Consider the following 25,074-nt stretch of genomic DNA (forward strand, 5'->3'; position numbering starts at 1 on the left):
GGTCTGCCTCTCATCAAGAATGGAATTTCCATTCCAGGATTGTACAAAAAGCTGATTTGTAGTTCAGTAACTCACCAAAACTTGTCTGAAAATGCTACCAAAAAAAAAAAAAAAATCCCTTTTGAAGACAATTGCCATCAGCTTTCCATCATATCTGTATGTGAAAGTACATCTTAGAGCCTGCTACTGCATCATAGGTACAGGCATCTTCCTACACCAGTAAAATTCCTGCTAATTAAAGTAAGAAATTAACTGCATATGGCAAACGTGCTTAACAGTGAGGTCACTGTAAACAGACTTTATTGCAGCACACTTTGAAATAACAGCTTAGATGCCCCAGAGAGTTACAGACATGACTTGCTGTTCCAAAATCGAAGTGGGTGAGCAAATCCATATGGCTTGTAACACAGCACAGGGATCAATACGTTTACAAGAGCTCTGCCTTCTGTTCCTTTGGAAAGACACTGTGCTGAGCAGATTCCCCACAGCAACCCATCTTCACACTGTGCACTTTAATCAGGTGTTGTATCTTTCCAAAGAGAAAGATGGGAAAAGTCTGGAGAGCGACGTGCTTCCTGGTGTTAGAGCTCATAGTCATCTGGATGGTAGAGCTCACTCATCAGGCGGTAGATGTAGGAAGGTGCGTTACCCCCAATGTTGGAAATGAAGAGAGTGATGAGCTCTGGAGGGACGTAGTCAAACACTGGGCAATGAATGTTGATCTTTGCCAGGATCTCCCCTGTTAAGTGAACAACAGCAAGATTAGACAAAGGAACTCTGTTAAACTAAATGCAGCCTTCTGCATGTCTTCCTGAGCCCCTGAACAAACGGGGTATGCACACGCCATCTGAAAGTCAGTACTGGGATATCCAGCTTCCTCACTGGTGTTGTTGAATTGAGCAGCTGAGGTCACTTGGATTGTTCAATTTGAAGAAAAGGATGCTGAGGATTGACCTCACTGCAGTCTATGGCTTCTTCATAAGGGAGGACTGGGACTTATTTCTTCACTCCTGTGACCCAAGACAGGGCTCAGGGAAATGGTAGGAAGCTGAATCAGGGGAGGTTTAAGTTAGATATCAGGAAAAGGTTTTTCACCCATAGGGCAGTTCAGCAGTGGAACAGGCTCCCCAGGGAAGTGGTCACGGCACCAAGCCTGCCTCACTTCAAGAAGCATTCGGATGATGCTCTCAGGCACACAGTGTGATCCTGGGCATGCCCTACACAGGGACAGGAGTTGGGTTTGATGATCCTGATGGGTCCCTTCCAACTCGTCATATTCTATGATTCTATGAATTACAGGTATACAGCAATCTTGGATGAGTGGTAGCACTCCCTTCTGGTAGTTTTTACTGAGAGTAACCCCAAATTTCCTCTAGTTTAGATTTACTAATTGCCAGAAAACCTCCCAGTATGTAATTAGAATGCAAAAATCCAGATGCTGCCAAAGTTATTTCAAGAAAAGCTCAGAAGACTAAAACCAAAACTCTGTGCCAAACCTGGTATCTTAATTTCAAAAGTTTGTCACATAGAAATGTGTCTTTGAAAGAGACTTTACTATCTGTAAATGGGCTTGAGAGCTGACACCATTCTAAAGACAGTGCTTGTGTGGCAAGCCCACTGCAGATACCAGGTTTCAACAAGTGGATCATGTAACAGAGTTACCCTAAGTTGCAGGAAGGATTGGAAGCTGCCTTCGGTGTTGGGCATCTTCTTCATCCCACAGAAAACTGCCTAGCACGATCCTATAATAAAACACTATCTCAGAGCAGAAGGAAAAGTGCAAAGATGGTCTTCAAAGGAAATCCTTTTTCTATACTATCTGTAATAGAAAGTTCTGTATAAAATAGGATGGTTCCCAGCACTTTTTCCTGCTTAAGACAATAGGAAAAGTTTCTGTCTTGAGTTACAGTCTTATACTTAAATTTTACTTGAGATATTTAAAAAAAAGTAAAAATTATAGTTCGAACCAGTCTGACCAGTTTGTATAAAGAACCAGTACCTTCTGTGAATGGCAGCACTTCCTGTGGTGACACAAACTTGTGGAATGAATCTTCTTCATTAAGGAACTGAATGAGAAAGAGTACAGGAAAGTCAGGAAAAGAGAGTGCCTCATTATGCTGCTGAAAACAGGTCCTGCATGCTGGAAGGAACTAAAGCAAGGGCAAACTTGCCAGGTGCCACTTCTTCTGTTTAATGCTTGCACCTAGAACCTCTGTAACATATACAGGTGAAAGGTTCTTCCTCAGAGCTTTTACAGCCTTCTGTGACCTGGCTGCCCTTCTGCAAATCCTAAGAAACGGGAGCAGAGAAGGGACCTCCTCAGTCTACAACTTCATCTGACTATACTGAAGCAGCAATCCAGAGCATCTCCCATCTACCTCCTCTGTCAGTGCAGCAGGTCTTTTGAGACTACAGGTATAAATTGAAATCCACCGCAGTTGGAGAAAAGTAACTATGTTGATGTCAGTCTCTAGTGGTCTGCATCCTTACACCAAATGCACTGCTTACTCAGCATGTGTGACAGAGGAGGGAGCTCCAAAGACGTGTGCCAGATTTGGGTGAGGATCTGAAGTAACCGCACTAGATGGGGGAGATGGCTCATTTACCAACCTTGCATGGGACAGGCGGTCTCTACCCTAAGCTTCCACAACCTTAATAAAATGACCCCCATCTCTGTAGAGCAGGCACAGTCCTAAAGAGCTGCTGCACTTACCTGTGGTGACAGCTTGAACATGGGGGCACAGACAATGAGGGGAGTGGAGTGGTGTTTAGCTGCCAATGCCAGAGTGTGAGTCCCACTCACAGCGATCAGGGCACCGTTGGCCAGGATTGTCTTTGTACCAATGATGACCTTAAAAGGCAAATCAGCATTAGATAGGGTTCCATGTCAAACAGGGGATGGCATGCTTCCTGGCTTGGACCCTGCTGGATGAGGAGCCTGTCAGAACAGCCAGCCAGACAGTGCAATTGGATGCCTGATCTGTTTCATCTGGCACTGGCTTTTGCACTATTCCTCTCTAACAGGAACGTATCAGCAGCATGGTGAGGCCAGCAGAGATCTTCAAAAGACAAATGAATGTTCTACTGCAGGGAACACCGAGCAGAAGCCTGCAAAGTAAGCTTTGTACAAGTAATCTGACTGCTAGCTGCAATAACTCCCTTGTTGTAAAGTGGGAATAATGAATAATGTAAAACAGCTTAAAAATACATAGATAATAAGTGGCGTGACCAAATTTTATTATGTTACAAGTAATTTATTTTTGTTCTAGTTTCGGGTGCCAATGTCTGTAAAAGTACAGAACAAGTCTGTGTTCAAAAAGACACACCTTTGTGATTCCCTTCACCACCCATCTTATGTTCCACACAATGGGAGTTCCTCCCCTTTGGAAATGCTGAGTTTTGTTCCTTTTTCTTTTTAAAATGTGAACTTAATCTTCTAAGGCCTCGCTGTCTTGGTTTCTTGTAAGTGTTTTGCCTCTAACCACTAAGGGAGAAAAACCTATCTCTATGCAGTCACTGTAGTGACCTGGGGTCCAACATTGTATCTCTACCCCAGCTGTAAGTAAGGACTATTACAATTTGAGTCTCCAGTGAAGAAACACATCCTTTGCTGCTGGGACCTGCAGCTGGTTTGTGAGGTCTAAGCTCCAAACCTGCCAGGAACACCCTCTCCAGCAGAACCCTCCTTACCTTGTTGACTCGAGACATGACTGCAAAAATGGCTGCATCACTCATGACAGTAGTTTCAATGTTCTCTTTAGACAGTCGGACAGCCATTTCATGACCCTAAAAAGAGAGAGAATACAATTGGTCCCCTAGGACACAGCTCCTGCACTGCAGTTGTAGAGATACTAGCCCTCAATTCTTGTTTGAGCCACAGAAGCACCATGCAACAGAACAGAAATACAGCCCTCTGATGGAAGGGCCCAGAGTAGGATAAGGAGCTGTCTTCGATCTCCCCACTGCAAAGAAACTTCCACAGTGCTCTGCTTGCCCCCAGAGATGAGAGTCCAGGTGCATGCAGGACAACGCAGCCCCACGAGCAGCCAGCCCAGGCCTTACCTGGCAGAAGGGCGCGCACTCTGCCACGATCACCTGGAACTTCCGCTTGCGGGCGGCCTCCTTCAGGAAGGCTTCAACAGTACGTGAGTAGCCAATGGTCATGATCACCTCATTGGAGTGGATGTGCTCCAGCGCCTGCATAGCAATGTTATCTGTGGTGCCCTCTGCAACATAAGGAAGCTGTGGTTGAAAAAGCAACCCTTGTGCTGTCAGGGCTGCAACAAGAGCATTTTTTACTAAAGCAATCCTACAAGCATTGGTAGAGCTGAAGCAGTTTTTCTCCCCTTTCATTTTACTAGTGCAGAGGGACCAAGATGGCCCTCAAATGCCCCATGCTCTCTAGCTACTCGTAGGTAACCACATGCCCACAAAGAAACTAGTTACAGAAATTCAGTGATTTTACACTTCAGTACCACTAGAACCACAAGGAAAGAAGAGGTGAGGCAGCCTGGGCCTCAGGAGAGCTGGGAGCTTGATCTGTACCCAACTGCAAAAAAAGAAAAATGGGCTTTGTGACATGGATCAGGCTACACATGCATAGGGATTGGCATATTTTTGATACTCCTCTTCAGAGGACTCAAAACTACCCAGAAGAGCACAGGCCAATGCCCCCCGTACCATTCCCTCCACAATGTTCCACCCATCTCCCTATAAGGCAAAGAGTAATTAAACCAAGAACTGGGAGCAGCTATCCCTTAGTCCCTTCAGATGAAGCCTCCCTGATCTTTGTTGTTTTCTTTCCAACTAAAAGGAAGGGGAAGCATCAGTCCCATCCTGTAAGCTCCACTCATGGGCCCGTTCATACCCATCCATACCTAGCTCTATTAGCAGCTCATTAATAGCTTCAATGACGTTAGCTCTGAGGGGAGGATAAGGGGTGCTGAAATCCTCACTCAGTCCTCCGGAAGTCAGGAGTTTATGCAGGGATTCTTGCTGATCACTTTCCTCACTGCGTCCATGAAGCCTGTGGAGAGAAGCAGCCCTTCAGCCTTGGGACAGAGCACAGTGGTATGGCCAGGCTGACACAGGGCAGCACACCTGGGTGTGACCAGAGAGGAAGGAAAACCACAGGCAGGAGTCACACCAAGCCATGCCAAAGAGCTTCCCTAGCTGTCTCTGGCAGACATACCCAGAGGTCTGTCAGCAAGCACCCTCCTAAGTCATGTGCAAACACTGAATGAGCAGCAAATGCAAGGCAGCTGCTCCAGGCAGATGGACCCTTCTGGGAACACACAGAGAGAACAGCCTGAGGTCAGGGCACAGACTGCTCTCATGCACACACGAAGCAGAGTTTCACCAGAGAAAAATATCATCAGCTACACTCAAAATGACAGGTTTCATCTGGTGTTAAACTTAGTGAATTCCGCCATGGGAGAGGTGGGAATGGGCTGATAGAGACTGGAGGGGTCACAGAGAGCAGCAGGACACACAGTGTGGGAGAGCAGTCAGGAGCTCCCAGGAGGAGCACGGACAGGGAGAGAGGGGCGCCCCACCTGCCGTACTCTTCCCGAATCACCTTCAGCACTCGCCGAACCATGTTGCCCACGGTTGTCTCAGACGGCTGCGCTGCCGTCATCCTCTGTCCCTCTCTCCGGATCAGATCCATGAGCTCCCCTGAAAGAAAGCAGGAGCCTGGTTATCCCTGCCCGGAGTAGACCAGAGCACCCACCCCACACCAGCCCCACGGCCAGGGGCCCCGGCACCAGGCACTCAGGGCTGGCAAAAAGCCCAGAGCTGGCAGCACAAGCCCACTCCGCAACCGACGGCCGCCTCCGGAGCGCCGAGCCCCGTGGCACCGTGGCTCCCCCGCCCTCCGTCTCTCCATCGCCCGGGAGAAGCGCTGCGCGTACCCGGCCGCCACCGCACCGGGTCTGCCCGCCAGCGCCCGGCCCTCACCCGCTCGGCTCCATCGCCCGTGCGCGATGATCTTCCGCAATAGCGACAGCGTTTGCCGCGCCGTGTCCTCGGAGCGCGGCCGCTCCCCACCGCCCCGCAGCCGCGTCACGAACGCCTCAATCTGCTCCGACAGCTCCGAGCCGAGCTCGGTAGCACCCGGCATGGCTGCAGTGCTGCGGCCTGGCCGCGGTAACCTGCACCCGCCGCTTCCCCTTCCGCCCTACCGCTGTCTCATTGGCGGATGCTGCCAGAGTGCTCCCACCCCCGCTGGCGGCGCAGCCAATGAGAAGCGCGTCCGGCGGGTGCCCTGAGGCCGACAGGGGCTGGCGGGGCTCTCCCGTCACCCGGGAGACGGGCGGTGACCCCCGGCCCCGCGCGGGGCCCGGTGGGGCGGTGGCGGCGGGCCGGGATCGGAGGGTCGGGTCGGGTCGCGGTGAGGCGGCGGGCCGGCGGGCCGGGCCTCGCTGCAGGCTCGGTGCTGGGGGCGAGGTCTGGCGGCGGTACGGAGGTGCGGGAGGAGCCCATGCGATGGGCGGCGGGCGAGCCGGTCCCTCCGGGCCGTCACGGATGGAGCAGCGAGGCTACCGCCGCACAGGGAAGCGCCTGGCCCGCACGCCGCCGTTGAGGCCTCTGAGAGGGGAAAGCTGCGGACGGCGTCGGGAAGGGCCTGGGCAAGGGAATGCGGCGTCTGAACGCGGCAGGACGGGGGGAGCTGGGCCTGTGCAGAGCAGCGGGGAGAGCCCGTGGGCAGGGATTTACTTTGGACCGTGCGGTGTTCTAGATGGAGAGAGCCAAAGCAAATGGGGTGGGAAAGGCGCAGTTCCTGGCAGTCCAATTGTTCTTGCTGGCAGAGCCAGAACCGGCCCTGGATAAGGCAGGAATGTAGCTCTTTTGTGTCCAGTTCCTGGAGCTCTGTATCCAGGGAGCAGCAGGAGCCACAGTGTAATTCTCATTGCAGTGCTGCTTTACTCTGCGGCTCTGCTTTGTGTCCTGTTGTTTCAGATTAGGAAATCAAAGCAAACTGGTTTATGCTGGAAGCTTTCAGTGGCTGCTTCCTGCAGGAGCCCATAAGACAATGAGTGCTCATCACATCTTTCCTGCACTCGCTGGATCTTTTTAGGACTCATCCTACAGCCTGCTGTTACCCTGGGACTGTTTGATCCCCAGCAGGATACCAGTAGTTGGTGTGTTAGGTCTTGAGGATGTATTGCAGGTGATCTGTCACCCAGCACTGGGTAGAGTCCTTCCATGCCTTCCTTCTCCTGCTGCCTCCCCAGGTGCCCCTGCATGCCCAGAAGCCAGAGTGCCTGCTGGCCTGGGGAAGGAAGCTCACAGCATCCCTTGAACTCTTGCTGAAAGGCCATGCCTCTGGCTTTGCCTGGCTGTGTTTGAGGGGTGCTGTTGCCCTGGCTCAAAGCCAGAGTTTCCCTTCTTGATGAGCTTGTCTTCTGCTTTGCCCCTGGAGTCAGTCGAGGGTAACAAGGTTTGCCTGCTGTTGGCTCAGCTGTACTGGGCCATGCTGTGCTGATCAGGCACATCTGTATTCCCTGCTGCCTTCTCACCCCCTTCTCCCCAGCTTCAGGAGGGGGCTGTTTTCTTCCATCTTGCATAAAATGGAGGCTCCCTGGACCAAGGCTCCCCCAGCCCTGTGTTTCTGCAGGGTAACACAGTTCCCTCTTTTGCCTCTCTGCTCATCTGTGTTGCAGGCAGGGCAAGTGGAGGGCAGCCCGTGCCCATCAGCTGCCCCCCTCTGCTGCTGGCTCTGCCTCTGCCTTGCTGTCTGCCAGCTTGCTGTGGCATGCAGGGATCCTGGAACCAGGGCATGCAGCAGATTGGCCAAAACAAAAAATTAAAAATCACTGCTTTGGAGCATTCCTTTGTTTGTTTACTTATCTCATGAGTAAACAGAGCAGCTCTTAGAGGAGATTAGGCAGGAGGGAGAAGAGGAAAGGAAACCGGACTCTGAGGTTATGACCTCCTTGTGGATGCTGGGTTGTTTACATTCCCTGTTCTGGTCCCAGGAACTGTTGAGGGGCAGCTTCTTCTCAGTGCCTTGCCAGACTGCAGAGGTTTTTCCCTGCTCATGCTGTTCCCTATGGCACTTTCTCCAGGCACTGCTGCCACAGACAGCCAAAGCTGGCAGGCAGTTGATTGTCTCCTGAGGGGCAGAGTCCTACACATGGTGTGCTGCACTGCCGTGTCTTTCATGAATGAAAGCCTTCAAATGGGAATTTCAGGAGCTGTTAGATCCGTGTTGCTGATCTGAGCCAGAACCTGCAGCTCTCTGGAGCTGAAAGCCAAACCCTGGGCTCTGGCTGGTCAGAAGGACCATGGCTATGACACATTTGGTTGTCATTAGCCAGCAGCTGCTGCCAGGACCCAATGAGTTAGACAAGGAGTGCCCAAGAGGACATAAAAGGAGGGGGTGAGAACGAGGTGTGGCAGTGAGGGCAGTGCAGGGAGTGTGGGGCAAGCGGGGAAGACAGCTGGAAAGATAGGTGTTGATGTCCTGATGTACTCTCCTAAAATCTTGCTGCTTTGCAGACTGTGCTGGCCACTGTGGCAGGGGCAGTGTGGTGGGGGTGCATTTGTGCACCCCTGGGCAGCTGGAAGGGCACTCAACTGGTGGTCCACAGCTGCTGGACATTATGGAGTGGAATTGCCCCTCCTTCTGTGGTCACAGGCAGCTGCCTCCTGCACAGCACACCCTCCTTCTCTTTCCTGGGTATATCCAGGTCCCCTGGGGCAGAGTTGGCCACTGCAGCTTCCCAGCTGGTGTGTGAGCAAGGAAGAGACATGACTGCAGATGGTGCTGGTGCTGTGGGCAAAAGAGCTGAGCCGGGGATGAGCTGGCCAGACGAGCATGGCAGTGTGTTCTATGGGCCTGCAGAGGAACTGAAAATCTGGATCATCTTGGAGAACTGCCAGCCTGCCCAGGATGGCATCCTGCTCCATGCCATCAGGGATGGCTGCTGGAGACACTGCTTCCCCTCCACCCAGTGACTTCTGCATCCCTGGGGGCTGAATGTCTTCTCCCAAGTGCTTGTGTGAGGGAGGATAGGGCAGGACAGAGGCTGGACTGGAACATTGTGTGCTGGGAGGCTGTTTGGATTAGAAACTCTCAGTGGATAAGTGGGCTGGATGAAGTGCCAGGGAGGGGAATCAGAGTTTGCTGAACTCTAGTAATTGGACTCGTGTGCAGCACCCGGGTAAGCAGAGTGAGCTGCTCAGGCTCAGTGCAGGCAAAGGGAAGGAGCCAGCAGGCAAGAGTCAACAGAGCAAGGGCCCATCAGGAGCAATGGCTCAGGCTGTCAGCAGAGCATGGACTGCACAGACTGGATAGGTGACACGTCAAGGAGCAGTGTAGGGTCACCGCTGAGTGCTGAGGACGCTTGTGGAGCATGAGTGACCGAGTTAAGAATGGCACAGTGCATGGAGGGGTGGGAATGTGAAGTATGGTGTAAGGACCATGGGCTGCAGCAAAGGTATCTTTGGTGTGACACGATCAGTCTTTGTGAACTTCATGCTCAAAGACCAAGACAAAATCAGAGGGGATGACTCAAGCCCAAAGCTCTCACAGCCACAGATGCAGAGGCAGAGCTGCAAGGAGGCAGGATTGAATCTGCTGAAGGGTTGAGGAACCCCAAACTAATATTCTGTGTGCTACAGGAGAGAAAGTAGGTCACTTAGTAAATGAAGGCAGTAGAAATGGTGGGCTGAACCAAGTGCTGAAATGCATGTTTAAAACTTGAGCTTCCAAGGAAAAGAGACAAAAAAACCCAAACAAACAGCGGGTGATGAAAGCAGGTATGTGAGTAGCTGGAAAGCTCATCTCTGTGGGTCTGGAAGTGCGTGCACACACTGCCTGAGTCATCAGCACTTAAAACATGCTTGAAATTCACTGCTGATATTGCAGGTACCAGGGCATGTGTTCTGCTGGTCTTCTCTGATGACCCTGCTAGGGACTGTCCCTTAAGGTGGTCATCCTCGGGAAAGCATAGACGATACCACCTGGGCAGCCAAGGGGAAACAGTGCTTTGGGGAGTAACATGATGGATTCAGTGCCTCAAGTTAGCAAAGGATTTGATGCAGCTCCTTGCTCTGCAGCCCATGTGTACACGCACCTGGTAAATGGCTGCTGGCTCATCCTCACGTCAAGGCAGCGCCCGCCGGCAGGCTGAGCCCATAGCCAGACCCTTGTGGTGCCAATGGAGTCTGCGATCCCTACGGGAAACGAGTAGGCGGTTCTGAATCTGGCCCAAGGACTGACTCTCCTGCCAGCAAGTTCACCATTTGCACACACCCCCCTCTTTTCTTGAGCCTTAAAAATAAAGCTTGAGACTGGGAAGCAGGAGGGTTTTTCTACGACTCTTGGTGGAAGCAGCCCAGGCTGGGCTGCCCCTCCCCCTTCCTGGCGCCTGGGAGAGCCATGGGAGGCTGGGGTCCAAATGCCTCCCCTGGATGTGGAGCCTCACTCATCAGCTTGTTCATCTGCAGTGATTCCCCAGGTCTCCTCTCGGGATGCCGGCAGGCAACTGGTTCAAAGGCTGGGCTGGTCAGGAAGAAGCAAGGGAAGTGTGGGAAGTTGCTGCATGTCATATAGGATAACAAGCCCCAGGAAGGGACGAGGGAGCCCGGTGCGGGGCTGGGCAGAAAGTCCTACCCCTGGCATCACTGGTGGTGATGGGCCTCCGAACTTGGGGAAGGCATTGGCTTTGCCCAGTGCCACCAAAGGCGTAAGTGGCTCAGGTACCTCTGTGGCACTATACAGGTGTTGGCTATGGCTTGGAGGGCACACAGCGGGCTGGATGGGCTGGGGTGCAGGTGAAGCTTGGGGCCTATCCTTCCAGGCTGGCTTCAGAGAAGCCCCAAGCAAACCTGGCATGGCTGCAGGAAGCCAGGCCCTTGGGGGGAGACAAAGCGTGGTTCGGCTGCTTTGTGGTCACCGAGGGGTCTGTGACACCAGCAGTCTGGGCTGCTTCCTGGTCACCAGCCAGCTCCCCGCAGTTCCTGCGCTGCAGCTGGCCCCAGGCTTGCTTTCCTCATTGTCTGCTGCGGGTGATGGCAGCTATTCAGCAGCTGCCAGGTTTCAGGGAAAGGGAGAGATGAGCCACTCCTCCACCCACGTTCTGGGAAAGCCTCTGAGATGAAGCCCTGCTGATGCACACGTTCACTCCTCGATGGGGAGTGTGCTGCAGAGCATGCATACCCCCTCTGCCCGCATCCCACATCCCCCCTTATCAGCAGGTGTGATGTTGGGGTGCAGAGCTGGGGAGCAGCCCAGGCTGCTGCTCTGAGCCATGCCCACACAATAGTGGAGCCTGCAAACCTGCTGCTCCCCGCCTCCTTGCCTGTTTGCCTTCCAGAGTCAGGCAGAGTCTTGCCGTCACTATTATTTTGCTTTGTGTCAATATTATGACAGCTAAAAGCAGGAGAACTGCATCCACATGATAAGGGGCCAGAAGTTCTGAGCTGGGTGTGGATCAGGTTCGAGTTTGGCAGGGGAGAAAAATGCCTGGCAGCCCCTGCCCAGCGGCTGACTGGGATGGGCGAGCTGGGAGGTGGGGGGTAGCAGCAGAACACTGGGTAATCTGTGCCTGGGCGTCTCTCCTTTCCCTTCAGTGCTCCCTTCCCTTTTCCCAGGGGAGATAAAACATGCTAGATGTGCTTGGTTCTCCAGTGGAGCAGTAATCTCTGTCTTTGTCTCTTTCCTGGGGAGAGGGGCTGCTCTACTCCCTCTGGGAGAGCCCTTTTCCTTTGGGGCTGCCATACCTCATCCCTCCTGTCCCATGTGGACCTGAGATGCTCCATCTCTGCTGGTGGTGGAGGGTCACACATACGCTGCTGCACCAGTCTGTCCTGGGCGCAGCCTGGTTGGGCTTTTCGAAGCACAGCACAGCTGCCAGAGAGGAGCTTGTGCATGCTTTCTGGGATCTAGGGGCTCTGCTCCCAAGCAGGGCTTCAGAAGAAGACCTTGGGCAGAACAAGGCAAGCTATGCCATGGGAGCAGCACGGTTCCTGATCCAGACTCTCAGCACCTCACGTCCAAGGGGCTGCTGTAGGTGCCATGACTGTGTCCCGCAGAGGCTGCTGACACAACGCTTACCTGTAGGCACCCACGTCTGCTTGGGGCTGCGGTTGGGCTCCCCGGTGCCTCTCCCTTTTCCAGTGCTGTGCTCTCCTGAAAACACCCGCGGCCCAGCCAGTCCTTTCTCCCTGAGGCTTTGCAGCTGCCAGGCGCTGTGCCCGGCAATATGTGCTCTCAGTCTGTGCTCTCCCTCACCTCCCTGATGACAGCCTCCCATCCGCTGCTGGCATGCTGGAGCACTGGCTGGCTGAGGGATGCAGCTGCTCAGGGCTTGGGTCTGGTTGTCCCAGGGACCTCATCTTTAGTGGCATTTTCTCTGATCCCATGGGGGCTTTGAGCCATGCCCAGGAGCAGCAGTCAGGCCTGCCGTGGTTTCCCCTCACCTGGGTTTGCTGCTGGGTTGGACAGCCCTGGTGCCCATCCCATGCCCCTCTGAAACTCGTGTCTGACCTTGGCCAGTCCCAGTGCCTGTGACTCAGAGGGGACAGACCCTGCTCTGCCCAGGCATGGAGTTGGGCCGTCAGGTGCCTGTGATTTTGGTCACAGGTCCCTGGGGAGGTTGAACTCCCCTCCTGAGCAACCAAAACAAACAGCGGAGTTCCTGCCACGTGCGGCCGGGGCTGACTAAGGCCGGACGCTTCCGCCTGCCACGGGCAGCAGTGGCCGGGGCCATGAGCCACCACCATTGGGGTGCACAGCCCGGCCCATTTCCCCCTATTGTCAGCCTCCCCCTCGGCAAACACATCCCCTCGTGCACCTGGGCTGGGAGCAGCCGCTGACCCCACAACAATCAGCTGCCAGGAGCAAGGGATGTGCTGCCACTGGCATCCCCAAAGTCGGAGCTGTGGAATGGTTCTGGGGAGTCCTTCAGGGTGCAGAGGACCAGGCAGGTTGATTGCAGGCTGTTTCCTTGAGGAGCAATGCTGATCATCCAAGGGTCACTGGTGCAGCCCTGTTTGCCTGCAAGGGTAGTGGAGAGCCCTATGTTTCCCAGAAGAAATCAGCAGCAGTCTTCTGTCAGAGATGCCTGAGCTTCCTCATACAGAGAGGATGCTGCTGGGGAAGCCCCTGCCAGACCTTGCTCATCTTTCCCACTCTCACATACAAGCACACACAGCTCCAAACAGCCACCCTCCAGGCCTCTGCTTTTTTTGGAGAGACAACCTGCAGAAGGATGAGCTGGTTTATCTCAGCACCAGCTATGAACCAAGTCCCCTGTGCTCACTGGTGAGGGAGCTTAGGAGAGCCTAAGAGCCAGATCACAGGGCCAGAGAAAGCCATGAATGGAACACCAAGAGTGAAACATGGGCTCTCTGTGATGAAGGGCAGGAATGAGGAGCCCAGTACCTTATGTCTTCAGGTAACTTTGATCATGGGTGTCCCATCACATTTCAGGACATAGGTAGCTGCTGAGGACACTTTTGCCTGCTGGGCACAAGCAGCAGCCACACCCCAAGAGGGTAACTGTGCCAGGAGCTGGAGCATGGGGGGGTTTGCACTTCCCTCAGTGGAAGCCTCCAAACCCTGATCAGACTGATTCAGATGACCTAAATAGCACAAAAATAATAGCCTGAGTATTTCAGAGGTGTTCTCCAGGGGTTCCAGGACTCACACAGGAGGTCCTGGCTACAGTTTGCTTAAGTATCACGCAGGAATATGTTTTTGTTGGGCTCTTTTCATCTGAGATGCTGAAGGTGGGATTTGGCAAGGGAGAAGATAACCTGTGAGAGGATTTTGATGCCTAAATGGGTCTGTTTTATGGAAAAGGGGACTTAAAGGGAGTTTGCCTGTGGTGAGTAGGGTGAGGTTTCTCTCAGGGAAAGTAGCTCTTTAAAGAAATGTCTTTCTTTGCCTTATGTGTGTGGCTGGTCCCTTGAGCCTCTGCTGTCCCTGGTTCCCCAAGTGCGTAGCTTTGCTCCCCAGAGACCAGTGGCAGGCAGCACAAGGGACGTGCATTTATAGCATCGACCTCCAGCCCTGTCCTGCAGCTGGGGATGGGTAGGCTCAGCCTCTGGAGAAGGAACATGGCAGAGGGGAAAGTGAGAAGCTGTGGCCCCAGACAGCTGGATGTTTCTCCCATTTGCAGGAGGATGTTTCTGGTCACAGGTTACCAGTGTCCAAATATTATTTCTCTGCTCTGTGCAGCCTAGAAAGGGGATGCGCATCCCAGGAATGTAAACTCTGCCCAAGGCCTCTGAGGAAATAGCTTCAGACCAGGAACAGGATTGCACTCGGCAATTAAGGGCTGGTCTCCCCAGCCAAACGGCTCCTGGGGGAGAGCCCTTTGCTCCAGCGCCAGAGGCTGGCCTTGTGTCTGGAGAGGTGGACCCGAGGGACCTTCCTGCAAGGACAGGCATGAGGCCCCGTGTGGTCACGGTCCTCACAATAACAGGATTCTGTCTGTCCAGCAAGTTGGCAGCATCTGCTGCTCAGAGCAGCCTCTGGTCTGGGCTCTTGGCTGGGAGGAAATGCTCCCTTCACCCCCCATCTCAAAACTGTCCATGGGGAGGTGCGGGTGTCTCCTTGGCCAGTGCAGTCGGTGGTTGGCAGAGGGAGAGCACAGGCATGCTCCAGCCATCACAATGAGGACGTTACCTTCTCCTTGCTGCCCAGGCAGGGGCCAGAACACGAACAGGCACCGAAAAGCCTCCCGGCAGCCCCCAGCACCCCCGTGCTGTGCTGCTGAGTGATGAACTGCAGCACACCCGGCTGCCCTGGCGGGGCTGGGATTTCAGTGTGCTTATCTCTGCAGCATCTCCCTACTAATTTGCCAGGCCCTGCTCCAGCAGCTTTCTCACATGCTCGACGGTACCCTGGAGCTCCAGCCAGAGCCCAGCTCCTGCTGGCGCCTGAGTCCCTGCCACCTGCACGGCCCAGCGGGGCTGGGGAAAGGCGGCTGCTGTGTCCTGCATCCCCTGGGGACAGACTCCGACGGGTGGGGACAAGCCACTGGCGTCCTCACACCGCAGGTTCAGACCTCACACAGAAGTGGGCAGGGAAGCCCTGGAGTAGTCTCTCTGCCCTCCCAGGAGGAGAGAAACGTGAATCCTGGCAGGGACATAGAGCCCGCTATTCCCCTGGGAGCTGTGGGAGCTGTGGCCCACGGGGAATGGGTTGCCCGCTGGGATCTTTTTCCTTCTCACCTCTCTTAGCTCTACCTTCCCTGGCTGCGGGGCTTAAAAATAGACCAGAAAAGGCCACAAAGCTCCTTTGGGTTTACCCTTGGAAGCTGCGTTTGGCCCCAAACTTGCTCCAGGGACCAACTGTGCCCCCTTCCCTCCTAGGCGGGAGGGACCACCCCACGGCAGACAGGATCGGGATGCTGTTCTTGGGGCTGAGGGGGCTGGAGACCCCCTGCTAGAGGTCCGACAGAGGGAGCTTGTTGGGCAGACACGGCGCAGCCTGGGGGGAATGGGGTGGGTAGATGGTCATGTAGTGTCTGGGTAGGGACAGAGCAACAGAGAGGGGAGGGAGTGGACAGATGGGAAAGGGGCGGCCGGACGGGCACGGGGCAGCACACACTGACCCTAGGAGAGATGGGCAAGAACCGGAGGAACGCAGCGAGCCCAGGAGCCCCGAGACAAGCCCCAGCGCTTCCCACCCCTCGGGGATACTCTGGGTACGAACGGATCCATATAAGCCCCGGGGCAGGCCCCTGAGGGAATGGCCGGTGCCGGTGCGGGGAGCCTGAAAGCCGGGGGCTCTGCCGAACCCGGGAGCCACCAGCTGCTCCCGCAGCCCCCGGGGCCGGGCACCTGCTCCCGCCCCGCGGCGGGGCCAGGGCGGGCGGGGGCGGGGCGGTGGCGGTGAAATAGGGCTGGGGAGCGGGACGCGCTCCCATGGCTCGGCGGCGGGGGAGGCGGCACGGCGGGGCCGGTGGCCCGGCGGCATGCTGGAGGCGGCGGCGAGCTGAGTCGGTGCCGGTGCGGCGGGAACGGCGATGCGGCTGCTCGGTGCCTTCCTTCGGCTGCTGGTGGCCGGGGTGCTGGGGGCACCGCCCGCCCCGGTGAGAGCCGGAGGGCGGGAGAGGGGTCGGGGTGGGGGCAGCCCGGCCCCTCTGGTGCCATTGCCTGGGGCGGCGGTGGCCGCCAGGGCAGTTCCTATCGGCGCTGGGTGGGGGGACGGCGGTGGGTCCCCCGGTACCGCCCCCTCCAGCGCTCGCTTTTCCCTCCCTGCAGGCCCCGGAGGCGCGAGGGACCGCCAGCACGGAGCCGCCCGGTGAGTTGGCAGCGGGTGGCCCCCGGTGCCCTGGCGGGGAAGGGGCGGCAGCCCAGGGAGGGCTGCACTCGGGGCTGGGGGGAGCTCCGTACTCCCTGGAGCCATTATCAATCCGGAGCCCCGCGGCGATGCCCGGGGGGCAGCAGGAAGCTGTGCCGGTGTTCGGAGCAGCCTGTGCCCCCCGGCCCACCCCCGGCCCTTGTGGCACCGGCACCGCCGTGGGCCGGAGTGGAGCGCAGCCTCGCCTCGAGCTTACTGCTCCTCCGGTGCCAGATGGGGAGGCCCGGGCAGGAACAGTCCGGTTCGGCTCCCCTTTGCTCTCCCCGCTGGGAAACCCGAGGGGACGGTTGTTCCCTGTCCTGCGGGGCTGAGCTTCTGCCGAGGGAGGGAAGGGGGGGCGGGGGAGCCTTGAAGCGGCGGGGACGGGGAGGTGAACCCATAAAGGAGGAGACGGAGGTGGCGGGCAGGTGGAGAGCAAGCCCGCCACGATAGGTGTGGTGGCTGTGAGAGCCCCGCACCAGTGTGCTGGTGGGCTTAATGCCGGCTTAAGGGGCTCCTCCGCATTCCTGTGCCCCTGTGGTGGATGCAGGACCCAGCCGCGACTGCTGCACCTGCCCCAGCAGTGGGCGGGATGGGCTCGGCCTCTCCGGGGCGCTGCCTTAGAGCCCCCCGGTCTCTTGCAGTCGTGAGCTTTCGGGAGATCTGGAATCGTAGTTTCTGCCGGCCTCTTGAGCAGCTAGTGGACGTCATTACTGAGTTCCCAAACGAGGTGGAGTACATTTTCAGACCCTCCTGCGTCTCCCTGCAGCGGTGTGGGGGCTGCTGTGGGGATGAGGGTCTCCGCTGCGTCCCTGTGGAGACAAGCACGGTCACTATGCAGGTAAGCACTGCGGGACTGTGGCTGCGCCGGGGAGGGGGTGGGCTCCTTGCCAAGTGGCGGGAGGGTCAATTTGTTCTCCGGACACCGTAGCAGCATGGATAACGGGAGGGGGCTTACTCACAACTTCTCAAGTGCATGCCAAACCAGGAGGGTCCATCTGCCAGCTCTTTGGGCTTGTCCCTGAGGCCAGGTGACATTCCTGGTGTTCCTAGCCTTGCTCCCTGCTTTTCTGCCCTCTCATCACTGCATTGTCTTATCTTCCTGACTGCTGTCCTTTCCAAACCTTCCCTGTCCTGTGGTGGGGCTGAGGGTGTCCCAGTTGCCTGTGAGTGCCTACTGGGGCAAAGCAGATGCTGCCCCTGCATCCCAGGGAGAAGTCAGGCTCTCGTGTGTCAGGAGATGCCTGCGGTGGTGCTGAGAGTGGATGTGTGCTGGGGACATAGGGTACATGAAAGGGCTGTGCCAGACACATTTCTAGTCCCTACTGTGGGAGCTGTGCAAAGTGGAGTTGAAGATCCCAGGCTGCAAACAAGCTGCTGGTTGGCTCCTCCCTGTGTCCTGGATAGCGTTGTCACCCTTGGGCTGTGCTGCCTGAGATCAGCCCTCTGTGGCTTTGCCATGGGTGATGGACTAGAGAGTGTCTGGAATAAGTCACCAGAGATTTTGGTCCCTTGGGGGATGAAAGCATGTTGGAAAGCAGTCTCCAAAAAATCCTGACTGAGATGGAGCCTGACATGAATGAGAGGCAATGACTCAACCACAGGTCTCCTTCCATGGAAGAGATCCCACTGCTGTATGTGGGGTAGCCATGTCAAGCACATCTGCAGGGGCTGGTGTGGATCACACCAATGATGAACATACCCTTTGAAGCCCCTGGATGTTTAACCCAAACTCCTGACTAGGCTGTCGACTGACAGGCGAGAGAGCAAATCCTGTACCCCTGAGCTGGGGAAGGCACCATGATACCTGCTCCAGGCTCAGTGCTCTGGCAAAGGGGACCAGGAGGAGGCATCATCATCATCAGGAATGGTTGGGAAAACATGACTAGGCATATATTTCCATTAGAGAAGGGTGATGGGCAAAGCATTCAAATATATGAAAGCTCTGCACAAAGGCAGAGACAGAAAAATCTCCTCTAACCTTGAGGAATCCTGAGACCACAGGACTTAAATGACAGCCCTGTGGATGTGAGGAAGCACAAGCAGAGCCTCTTGAGCTGCTGGGGCAGCCGGGCCTGGCTGATGCTGCTTGCGTGCAGAGGTGGAGTCTCTGGTGGTGGAGGTCCCGAGGAACAGGTTAGACACGCGTCTGCCCGAGAGGCTGGGGTGGCGAGGCAGTGCCGCAGGAGCCCTTCCAGCCCCCTCCTGTCGCCAGCTGGGAAGTAACCTTTGCTCCTCTTCCAGCTTCTGAAGATAAAGCCAAATGGGGAAGCGCCCTACGTGGAGATGGTGTTCACCGAGCACAAGCAGTGTGAGTGCAGGTAGGGACCCCTGGGCTCATTTTTCACTCCTGTGTCCATCCAGCAAGAGGAGCTCCTCCAGCTCACCCTGCATGTGGGACAAGGCTGCCCTGGGGGCACCCTGCTGTGTTGGGATACCCCCACTGTCTCTGTGCTGGGGTTTGCCCATGCTCATGGCCCTTGCTCAGCTGCAGGCTGCACCACATCTGTGGCCAAGGGGATTGTGTAGCCTTGTGCAGCCAGGCCAGGAACCACATGCTGCCTGCAGGGATGGAGCTGCTGTGGCACCCCAGCTCTGTGAGCAGAGATGTCTGTGTGCCCTATCCCTGTGACCGCCTTGGCATGCCAGGCATGTGCCCCTCCAGCCAGAGGAGCTGCCTGTGGGTAGCAGAGCAAGGCTGGTAGCACCAAGGCAGGTGCTTGCTGTCAGGCAGCATGCCCAAGGTGGTGGCTCAGCAGGGGCTCCATGGCTTAGCATTCCTGATTGTGACCCAAAGAGAAGCCTGAAGGGAGTTGCCCCTCCATTTAAGAGGGGCTGCCCCATCCAGGGCTAAGGAGCAGGGGTTTACATCCAAAGTGATTAATTAAAGCTTAAAACATGTAGTGCTAACCTGGCATGGATGTGCAGAGCTGTGCTGGGCTAAATGTGTAGCTCCAGTTAACACCTTGGAATGATCACTGTGTCCCAGAAGTTGTGAGAGCTCAGGCAGGACAGGGCCTCCGCCCAGGGGCTGCTGTGCTGTGGGAGCAGCTTCAGTGCTGCCTGCAGCTGGTCCCTGACACAAAGCCTCTCCAGCACTGCCTGCACAGGGGTCCTGGCATTTTCTTTCCACCATGATCCCAGGATGATTTAGTATTGCAAAAACTGGGGACTGAATATTATGTTGGGCAGCTGTTAGATTTGATCCTTGCCTGGAAGAAGAGGCTAAGGATCCCCAGGCTGGTATTCCCCTGCAGCTGTAAGCATGGCTGTACTGGAGCAGATCCAAGGTCCATTTCTGGAGCATCTGTCAGTGGATGCAGAAGAGGGAGTGGGAAGAAGCACGTGCTACTTCCTCCCCTCTGCTTCCAGCTATTTTCCATGCAGGGAATTTCCTGAGCCTGTTGTGATTTTTCTACATGGGGTAATTCCCAGGGGATCTCCTATGAGTATTTGTGCAGGCTGTCTTTGAATTTGTGTAAATTTCTTGCTTCTGCAACACCCTTTGGCTTTTCCGAAGTCTCTTCCCACACATTTGCATTGCTCCACTTTGAAGTTTAGTGCAGACATGGTGGATGTCCTGGCCTTGGCCCACATAGGGGATTCTTAAGCCAAGTATGTCGTGGCTATTGTCTGGGAACCATTGCTGAGACTTTGCAGCAAATTCCTTATGTTACTCTGAACATTGCATCTTGTTTAGCCAGCTGACCTATAAAAGCTGTCACTGAGAGCAACTGAAACTGAAACTATGCTTCCTGGCCTCATGGGCAAGATGTCCTATCACCAGGAAGAGTCACCAAAGCTGACCATCCTCTGCTCCTTTGCTCTCTCTGCCAACTGCAATCAGCTTTTGGCTGAGGAGCTGATAACATGGTGGGAAGTCAGATTGGCTCTGCTTTAAGCATGAATGATAATAGGTAGATTGTCCTGCACACCGAGGCGTCTCAATAAACCATCTCCAGCAGCTCAACAGACAGCATTGCCTGAGTAACCATTTCTCTATGTCTTTTTCTCACCCTGCAGGCCCCGGCAGGACCTGATGGGGCTGGGAAGGTAAGCGACATCAGGAGCAGTGTTACCAGCTGGGGTTGTGGGTCTCATCTCCCACTCATCAGCCTGTCTTGTGGTACTTTCCTTTTGAAGGAGAAGGTCCAAGGGCCGAGGTAAGAGAAGACAAGACAAGAAGAGACGTAAAGACTGTGACCTGTAAGTGAGCTGGGACAGGTATTGGTGGTGTCTTCTGGGCTCATTCCTTTGGGGTGAGCAGCTTCATTAAGCCTTTAGGTCCTTACTGGTGCTGTGAGCAGTGAGGGGTTTGTGCAGAGCAGACACAGGAGAAAGCAGGATGAAGGAGACAGTGAGCAGCTGTGGGGAAATGGGCATTTTCTGAAGGCTCAGTAGGTGCTTGGTAGTCTTCAGACTCAGCTGCTCACAGCTGGCCAGCCCCACCCAAGGAGGGGATGGATGAGCTAGGTGCCTCAATGGTGTGTAGCTCTATGGCTATCTCAGACCACGCTGGGTTTCCTGGATCCATGAATTGCCAGTTTCAGCCTCATCTTGCTGCCAGCTGTGTCCTTCCTGCAGTCCTTGGCTAGTTCTTGTTTGGGTTACTCTACGCTTTTTTCGTCCTTAGATTTAGCTGACTGTCTCAAACCACTTGCTCTAAGAGTGCAGGCTGGCCTCTTACTGCAGACACTTTTGGGTTATGGTGCCTGTGGAGACGCTTTCCCACTGTATTTTCTCAGTTGAAGGTTGCTGCCTGGGGCTCAGCCAGCACCAACAGCCCCATTGGCCTCACTCCCACCCTATAACGAGACTGCTTCCAGTCCCCGCACCAGATCCATACCCCATGGTTTGGTGCCAGAGAGGCCAGGCACAGGGAGTAGGGGACCCAGGGCAGAGTGGGTAAGCCTGGAGATCCTGGTGCTCCCTCTCACCTCCATCCTGGAAGCAGTCTTCTCCAGCTGTGCTGTCTTTGCAGATGTGGGACACCACGCAGGTAGCCTCCGCTCTGCCCCCGGCCTTGGTCCTGCTGCTTGCGTTGGAGATGGCTGCTTTTCCCCCGGGCATGGGAAACTTCTGGAGTTGTGCCCCTCCAAGCAACGGTGGGGAATGGGATTCTGACAGGGAAGAGCTGACTGGACTCTTGCTTGGCCCTGGCAGGAACACAGCCTGGAAATGAGGACTCTCTCACCCAATCTATCATCGGCAGCAGGACAAAAGGACCAATGATCAGGCCTGGGGCTGAAGATAAGGAGCTCAAGCAGTGTGGTTGGCGTTCAAGGGCATCCTGGCAGCAATGAGGAGTAGAGCTGGTGGACGTGCTGCTGGAGCTGGCTGGGGACAACGTGATGTGGAGGGCGAGCGGAGACAGCTTAGAGGGCTGCAGCTGCAAAACTGCTCTGTCCTGCCAGAGCCCTGCAGCTGGGGAGGAAGGAAACCTGGGAAGGGCAAGGCTGCAGGGCTGCATCCATCCCAGTCTTGGCACGGGGCAGCCTAGGAGGGTGCCAGGGAACTTGCCTGGAAAGCCCTCTCAGTCGGGAAGGGGAGGGAATCGGGGTTGCCAGGTCTCCTCACTCACTCACAGCTACGTCCCAGCCTTGCCCTGCTCAATAAAACCTGGTGATCAGATGCAGGAGCAGTCAGTGTGAGCACTCCTGTCTGCTTTCCAGAAGCTGCAGGGAGGGCTCTTCTCCACCCACTTAGGCTGGGGGAGGGCAGTCCTCTGGTGGCCCAGGGCTTGTCCCCTGCACCAACTTCTGCAGCACCCTAGGGTCTGCCCTTGCTGTGATGCTAGAGATGGGCGACCAGGTGGTCAGGACTGAGCTGCTCACCAGGCCGGGGGCTACCCATGTGCGGTAGCTCAGATGAGTACTGGGAGACCCCTGGGGGAGCTGCCCTTCTCCCCCACCCCATGGTGTGGGGCTGGTGCCTCTCTCTATTCACCATCTCTGTCCTGTTCTCACTTCAGTCCATCTGTCTGGCTCATTGTTCTGTGGGTTTCTTTCTCCCTGGCTGGACTGATGCAAGGTTATAGCAGCAGAAGAAACACCTCAACCCAAGAAACATGCACCCAAGGCTCATTCCATTCACCTGGTATGGGGCTAGACAGGCTTGGTCCCCCTGTCCCTCACTGAGAACATTGTGGGGTGTGCAGGGAGCTGGTGGCCCTCATCGAGGTGTCTGTGGGTGCTGCTGTTTTCTGCTAACCCCTCAGCCAGGTCTGTGCCCAGGTCTAGGGGGCAGCCCCAGCCCTTGTCTCTGAACACCTTAAACTGTGCCCCTGGGGCTGTCCCTCTCCCCTTTCCCTTCCCGGCTGCAGTGGAGCTGGGGCTGGCTGCCAAGTACACCCTATGTTGCTCTGTGCAAGGCATACCCTGGAGCAGTGCACACAGCTGGAAACCCTAAGGGTGAGTTGGGCACCAACATACCTGTGGGCATCCCTGGCATGGAGTTAAAACAAAATCAAGGGTTATTCTGGAAAGCTTCAAGCAAAAACCTGGAGGGCAAGGTGTGCAGAGGGTTCAATGTTACCATCAACTGAGGTGATGCACAGTTTAGTTGGCACTGAAGAGTGGAGCCTAACATAGCAAGTGCTGGGGTCCAAGGCAGCTCCTCCCTGTATCTGGCATGGCATCACATAGAGGAGGCAGACTCACTTGGAGCTGTAATGCTGGTGCTGCCTTGTGCCTGGCCTGCACAAGGACATGGGGACAGGGCAGGTCCTGTGGCAATGGTACCCTGACAAGGAAAGCTGGTGAGGAGTGTTGAGGCAATGTGACCCTCTGCTTCCACCATATGGTGTGATGTGGTGTATGTGAGTTGTACCTGTGCAACTGCAGGATCCCCTGTGGACTCCATTTCCATTTCTGGCATCCACAATGTCCTGGGGTACATCTTGTGTGAGCTCTGCTTCAACAGTGGCTGCCTCATGGATGAGGGGGACTCACTGCTCCCCTTCCCACAGTATCCAGGGTCTGCATGGGCCATGTGGCACCTTAGATCTGATGGCCTGCCCTGGTCTGTGCAGGCTCTCCCAGTGCCTGGCTGTTTTGACCTGGATGGTTGTGCTTGGAGGCTGAAGGGAACTGTGTACAGCACTTGAAGGAAGAGCACAATAGTTTCTTCATTATTTTTTAGCAGTGTAAGCTTCACTGCAGTAGTATTAAACCTTTAAGAAGGCAGTCACATAAACCCAAGGACGCTAATTCATAAAAATAAGTTTGTCAAGAGTGGTGATTAAAAAAAATTAAAAAAACCTGTTGGTCAGCAGCTTTTCCTGATAGTTCCTTGTGTCACCTCTTTGACTGCTTCTCGACACAGAGTTTTCATGGAGCTCTGCCCAGAGCAAGTGAGGGTGAGCACCTGTGCTACGTGGCTGGTCTGTGTAACTCCTCCCCTTCCAACACCCAACGGGTGCTGTGGATGAATGGCAAGGATGTGGGTGCCTGGGAGGCATTCTGCTACCCTCTCTGGACACAGCAGACGTGTCCTGAGCATTCTGAGATGGTCAGCTACATCTACAGCCCCCTTCCCCCTGCTGCTGCAGAGCAGGACTGCAGGAGGGGACTGGTCCCCAGGAAAAGGACACACCACAGCCCCAAAGCCAGGGCCAAGCAGAAAAACTTCTTGGTGATCAGGCAGCAAACATCACCCAGCTGCAGTGCTCTCTAATCCCCCATCCCTCCTCTGCTGGTGTACTTCTTGTAGACCAGCAGCTGTCTTACAGGAGCAACATGCCACTGGTTATCAGCATTCTGGGGCTCCCTGTGTCTCCTAGCCTTATAGAGCAAAGGTTTGTTTAACAAGGGCTTTAGGAGCCAGGGCTGCAGCTATATGGAGAAGTTACAAGTGGAGACAAAACATAAGCTGGTCTTCAGGCTGCACTAGGAACAAAATATCATGTATTTTTGGGGAAGTATGTGAAAAGGCAATGTGATCAGCCCAGTGATGTATAACTGTAGCTTATTAAGCCCTGACATCAAAGCTTTGCTGATATCCTCCATGCAAATAAAGATGCACTGAGTCCTAAGCTCTCACTTGCGACTTACAAGATTTTGCATTCTCACAATTTTTTCTGCTTATTACAACCAGCACTGTTTGCCATCTCAGAATGTTTTAAGCTTTTGCCAGCTCACATGCACCTATTTTAGGCTGTGAGAAAAAGGGCAGATCTCTACTCCCCTTCCTGTTATTTGTTGGTGCTGGTCTTGCTTTGGAAGTTCCCACTTCCCGACAAGGGTCACAAGGTCTTCAGCAGGTTACTCTAAAAATAATGTCCCAAATATAACATCCTCCAGAAAGCAATGACACAGGACACTGGAATTTCACAGGTAAGGGCCACTGTGCTTCAGAGTTGGTACACATCTTCTCCCCTTCAAAGGCTCTTCCTAGCAGGACAGTCCTTGGGAAGCTTCTCCTTGCTGATGCCTTTGGTTTACTCTCTTCTTCACTGCCTGCTGATCCCTCTGCCTTGGTGGCCCCACAGTGTGACTTCTTGGGTCTGTATAACCCCAGCATTGCCCAAACTTGGCCCCACTCAGCTCTGCAAAGCTCCACTGTGTGCTCCCAAGAAGAGGTCAAACCACCATTTCCTAGCTTCTCCCTTCCCATCAAGAGGGGACACAGTTTTAACTCTGTGAAGCAATAAAATGCTTTAAATATAGTCCTGATGTGCCTTTGTGTTTCAGCTGATTTATCTCTGCCTGGGCTAAAGGACATGTTTGGCAGTGAACTCACCAGTTTTTCTCCCCTCCCTGTGACTCCTCACA

At 55.0% G+C, this 25,074-nt stretch overlaps 2 protein-coding genes and 1 long non-coding RNA gene across 5 annotated transcripts; 1 reads left to right on the plus strand and 2 right to left on the minus strand.

Moving 5' to 3' along the window:
* Window positions 1-271: 271 nt before the first annotated feature.
* Window positions 272-6,182, minus strand: EIF2B2 (eukaryotic translation initiation factor 2B subunit beta). The gene is made up of 8 exons (XM_071745971.1): window positions 5,959-6,182; window positions 5,556-5,676; window positions 4,878-5,026; window positions 4,063-4,226; window positions 3,691-3,786; window positions 2,714-2,851; window positions 2,000-2,066; window positions 272-739 (listed from the first exon to the last, which is right to left on the minus strand). The coding sequence occupies exons 1-8, from the start codon at window positions 6,119-6,121 to the stop codon at window positions 582-584; spliced, it is 1,056 nt and encodes a 351-aa protein (XP_071602072.1). The 5' UTR covers window positions 6,122-6,182; the 3' UTR covers window positions 272-581.
* A 3,488-nt stretch (window positions 6,183-9,670) lies between these two features.
* On the minus strand, window positions 9,671-11,034 carry LOC139797120 (uncharacterized). The gene is made up of 2 exons (XR_011726302.1): window positions 10,656-11,034; window positions 9,671-10,510 (listed from the first exon to the last, which is right to left on the minus strand). It is a non-coding gene; the product is annotated as an uncharacterized lncRNA (long non-coding RNA).
* A 303-nt stretch (window positions 11,035-11,337) lies between these two features.
* On the plus strand, window positions 11,338-23,575 carry PGF (placental growth factor). Of its 3 annotated transcripts, XR_011726301.1 has the most exons (8): window positions 11,338-16,052; window positions 16,225-16,264; window positions 16,948-17,144; window positions 18,548-18,624; window positions 20,327-20,356; window positions 20,447-20,509; window positions 21,049-21,208; window positions 21,285-23,575. XR_011726301.1 is itself a non-coding variant. In XM_071745975.1 (7 exons), the coding sequence occupies exons 1-7, from the start codon at window positions 15,987-15,989 to the stop codon at window positions 21,304-21,306; spliced, it is 495 nt and encodes a 164-aa protein (XP_071602076.1). In that variant the 5' UTR covers window positions 11,338-15,986; the 3' UTR covers window positions 21,307-23,575. The 3 variants fall into 3 exon arrangements, 2 of the variants coding, with proteins under 2 accessions (XP_071602076.1, XP_071602077.1); XM_071745975.1 differs by lacking the exon at window positions 21,049-21,208; XM_071745976.1 differs by lacking the exon at window positions 21,049-21,208 and having other exon boundaries at window positions 21,467-23,575.
* Window positions 23,576-25,074: the final 1,499 nt, after the last annotated feature.

The sequence above is a fragment of the Heliangelus exortis genome, chromosome 5 (genome assembly GCF_036169615.1).
Source record: "Heliangelus exortis chromosome 5, bHelExo1.hap1, whole genome shotgun sequence".
Taxonomy (NCBI): Eukaryota; Metazoa; Chordata; class Aves; order Apodiformes; family Trochilidae; genus Heliangelus; species Heliangelus exortis.

Excerpts from the sequence above, each read along its gene's own strand:
- EIF2B2 (XM_071745971.1), bottom strand. The coding sequence starts at position 6,121 with ATGCCGGGTGCTACCGAGCTCGGCTCGGAGCTGTCGGAGCAGATTGAG. Across the intron at positions 5,027-5,555 it reads ATTCGGGAAGAGTACGGCAG|GCTTCATGGACGCAGTGAGG; the intron begins GTGGGGCGCCCC and ends TTCTCTCCACAG. Across the intron at positions 740-1,999 it reads AGTGCTGCCATTCACAGAAG|GGGAGATCCTGGCAAAGATC; the intron begins GTACTGGTTCTT and ends TTCACTTAACAG.
- PGF (XM_071745975.1), top strand. The coding sequence starts at position 15,987 with ATGCGGCTGCTCGGTGCCTTCCTTCGGCTGCTGGTGGCCGGGGTGCTG. Across the intron at positions 17,145-18,547 it reads CAAGCACGGTCACTATGCAG|CTTCTGAAGATAAAGCCAAA; the intron begins GTAAGCACTGCG and ends CTCCTCTTCCAG. Across the intron at positions 18,625-20,326 it reads CACAAGCAGTGTGAGTGCAG|GCCCCGGCAGGACCTGATGG; the intron begins GTAGGGACCCCT and ends CTCACCCTGCAG.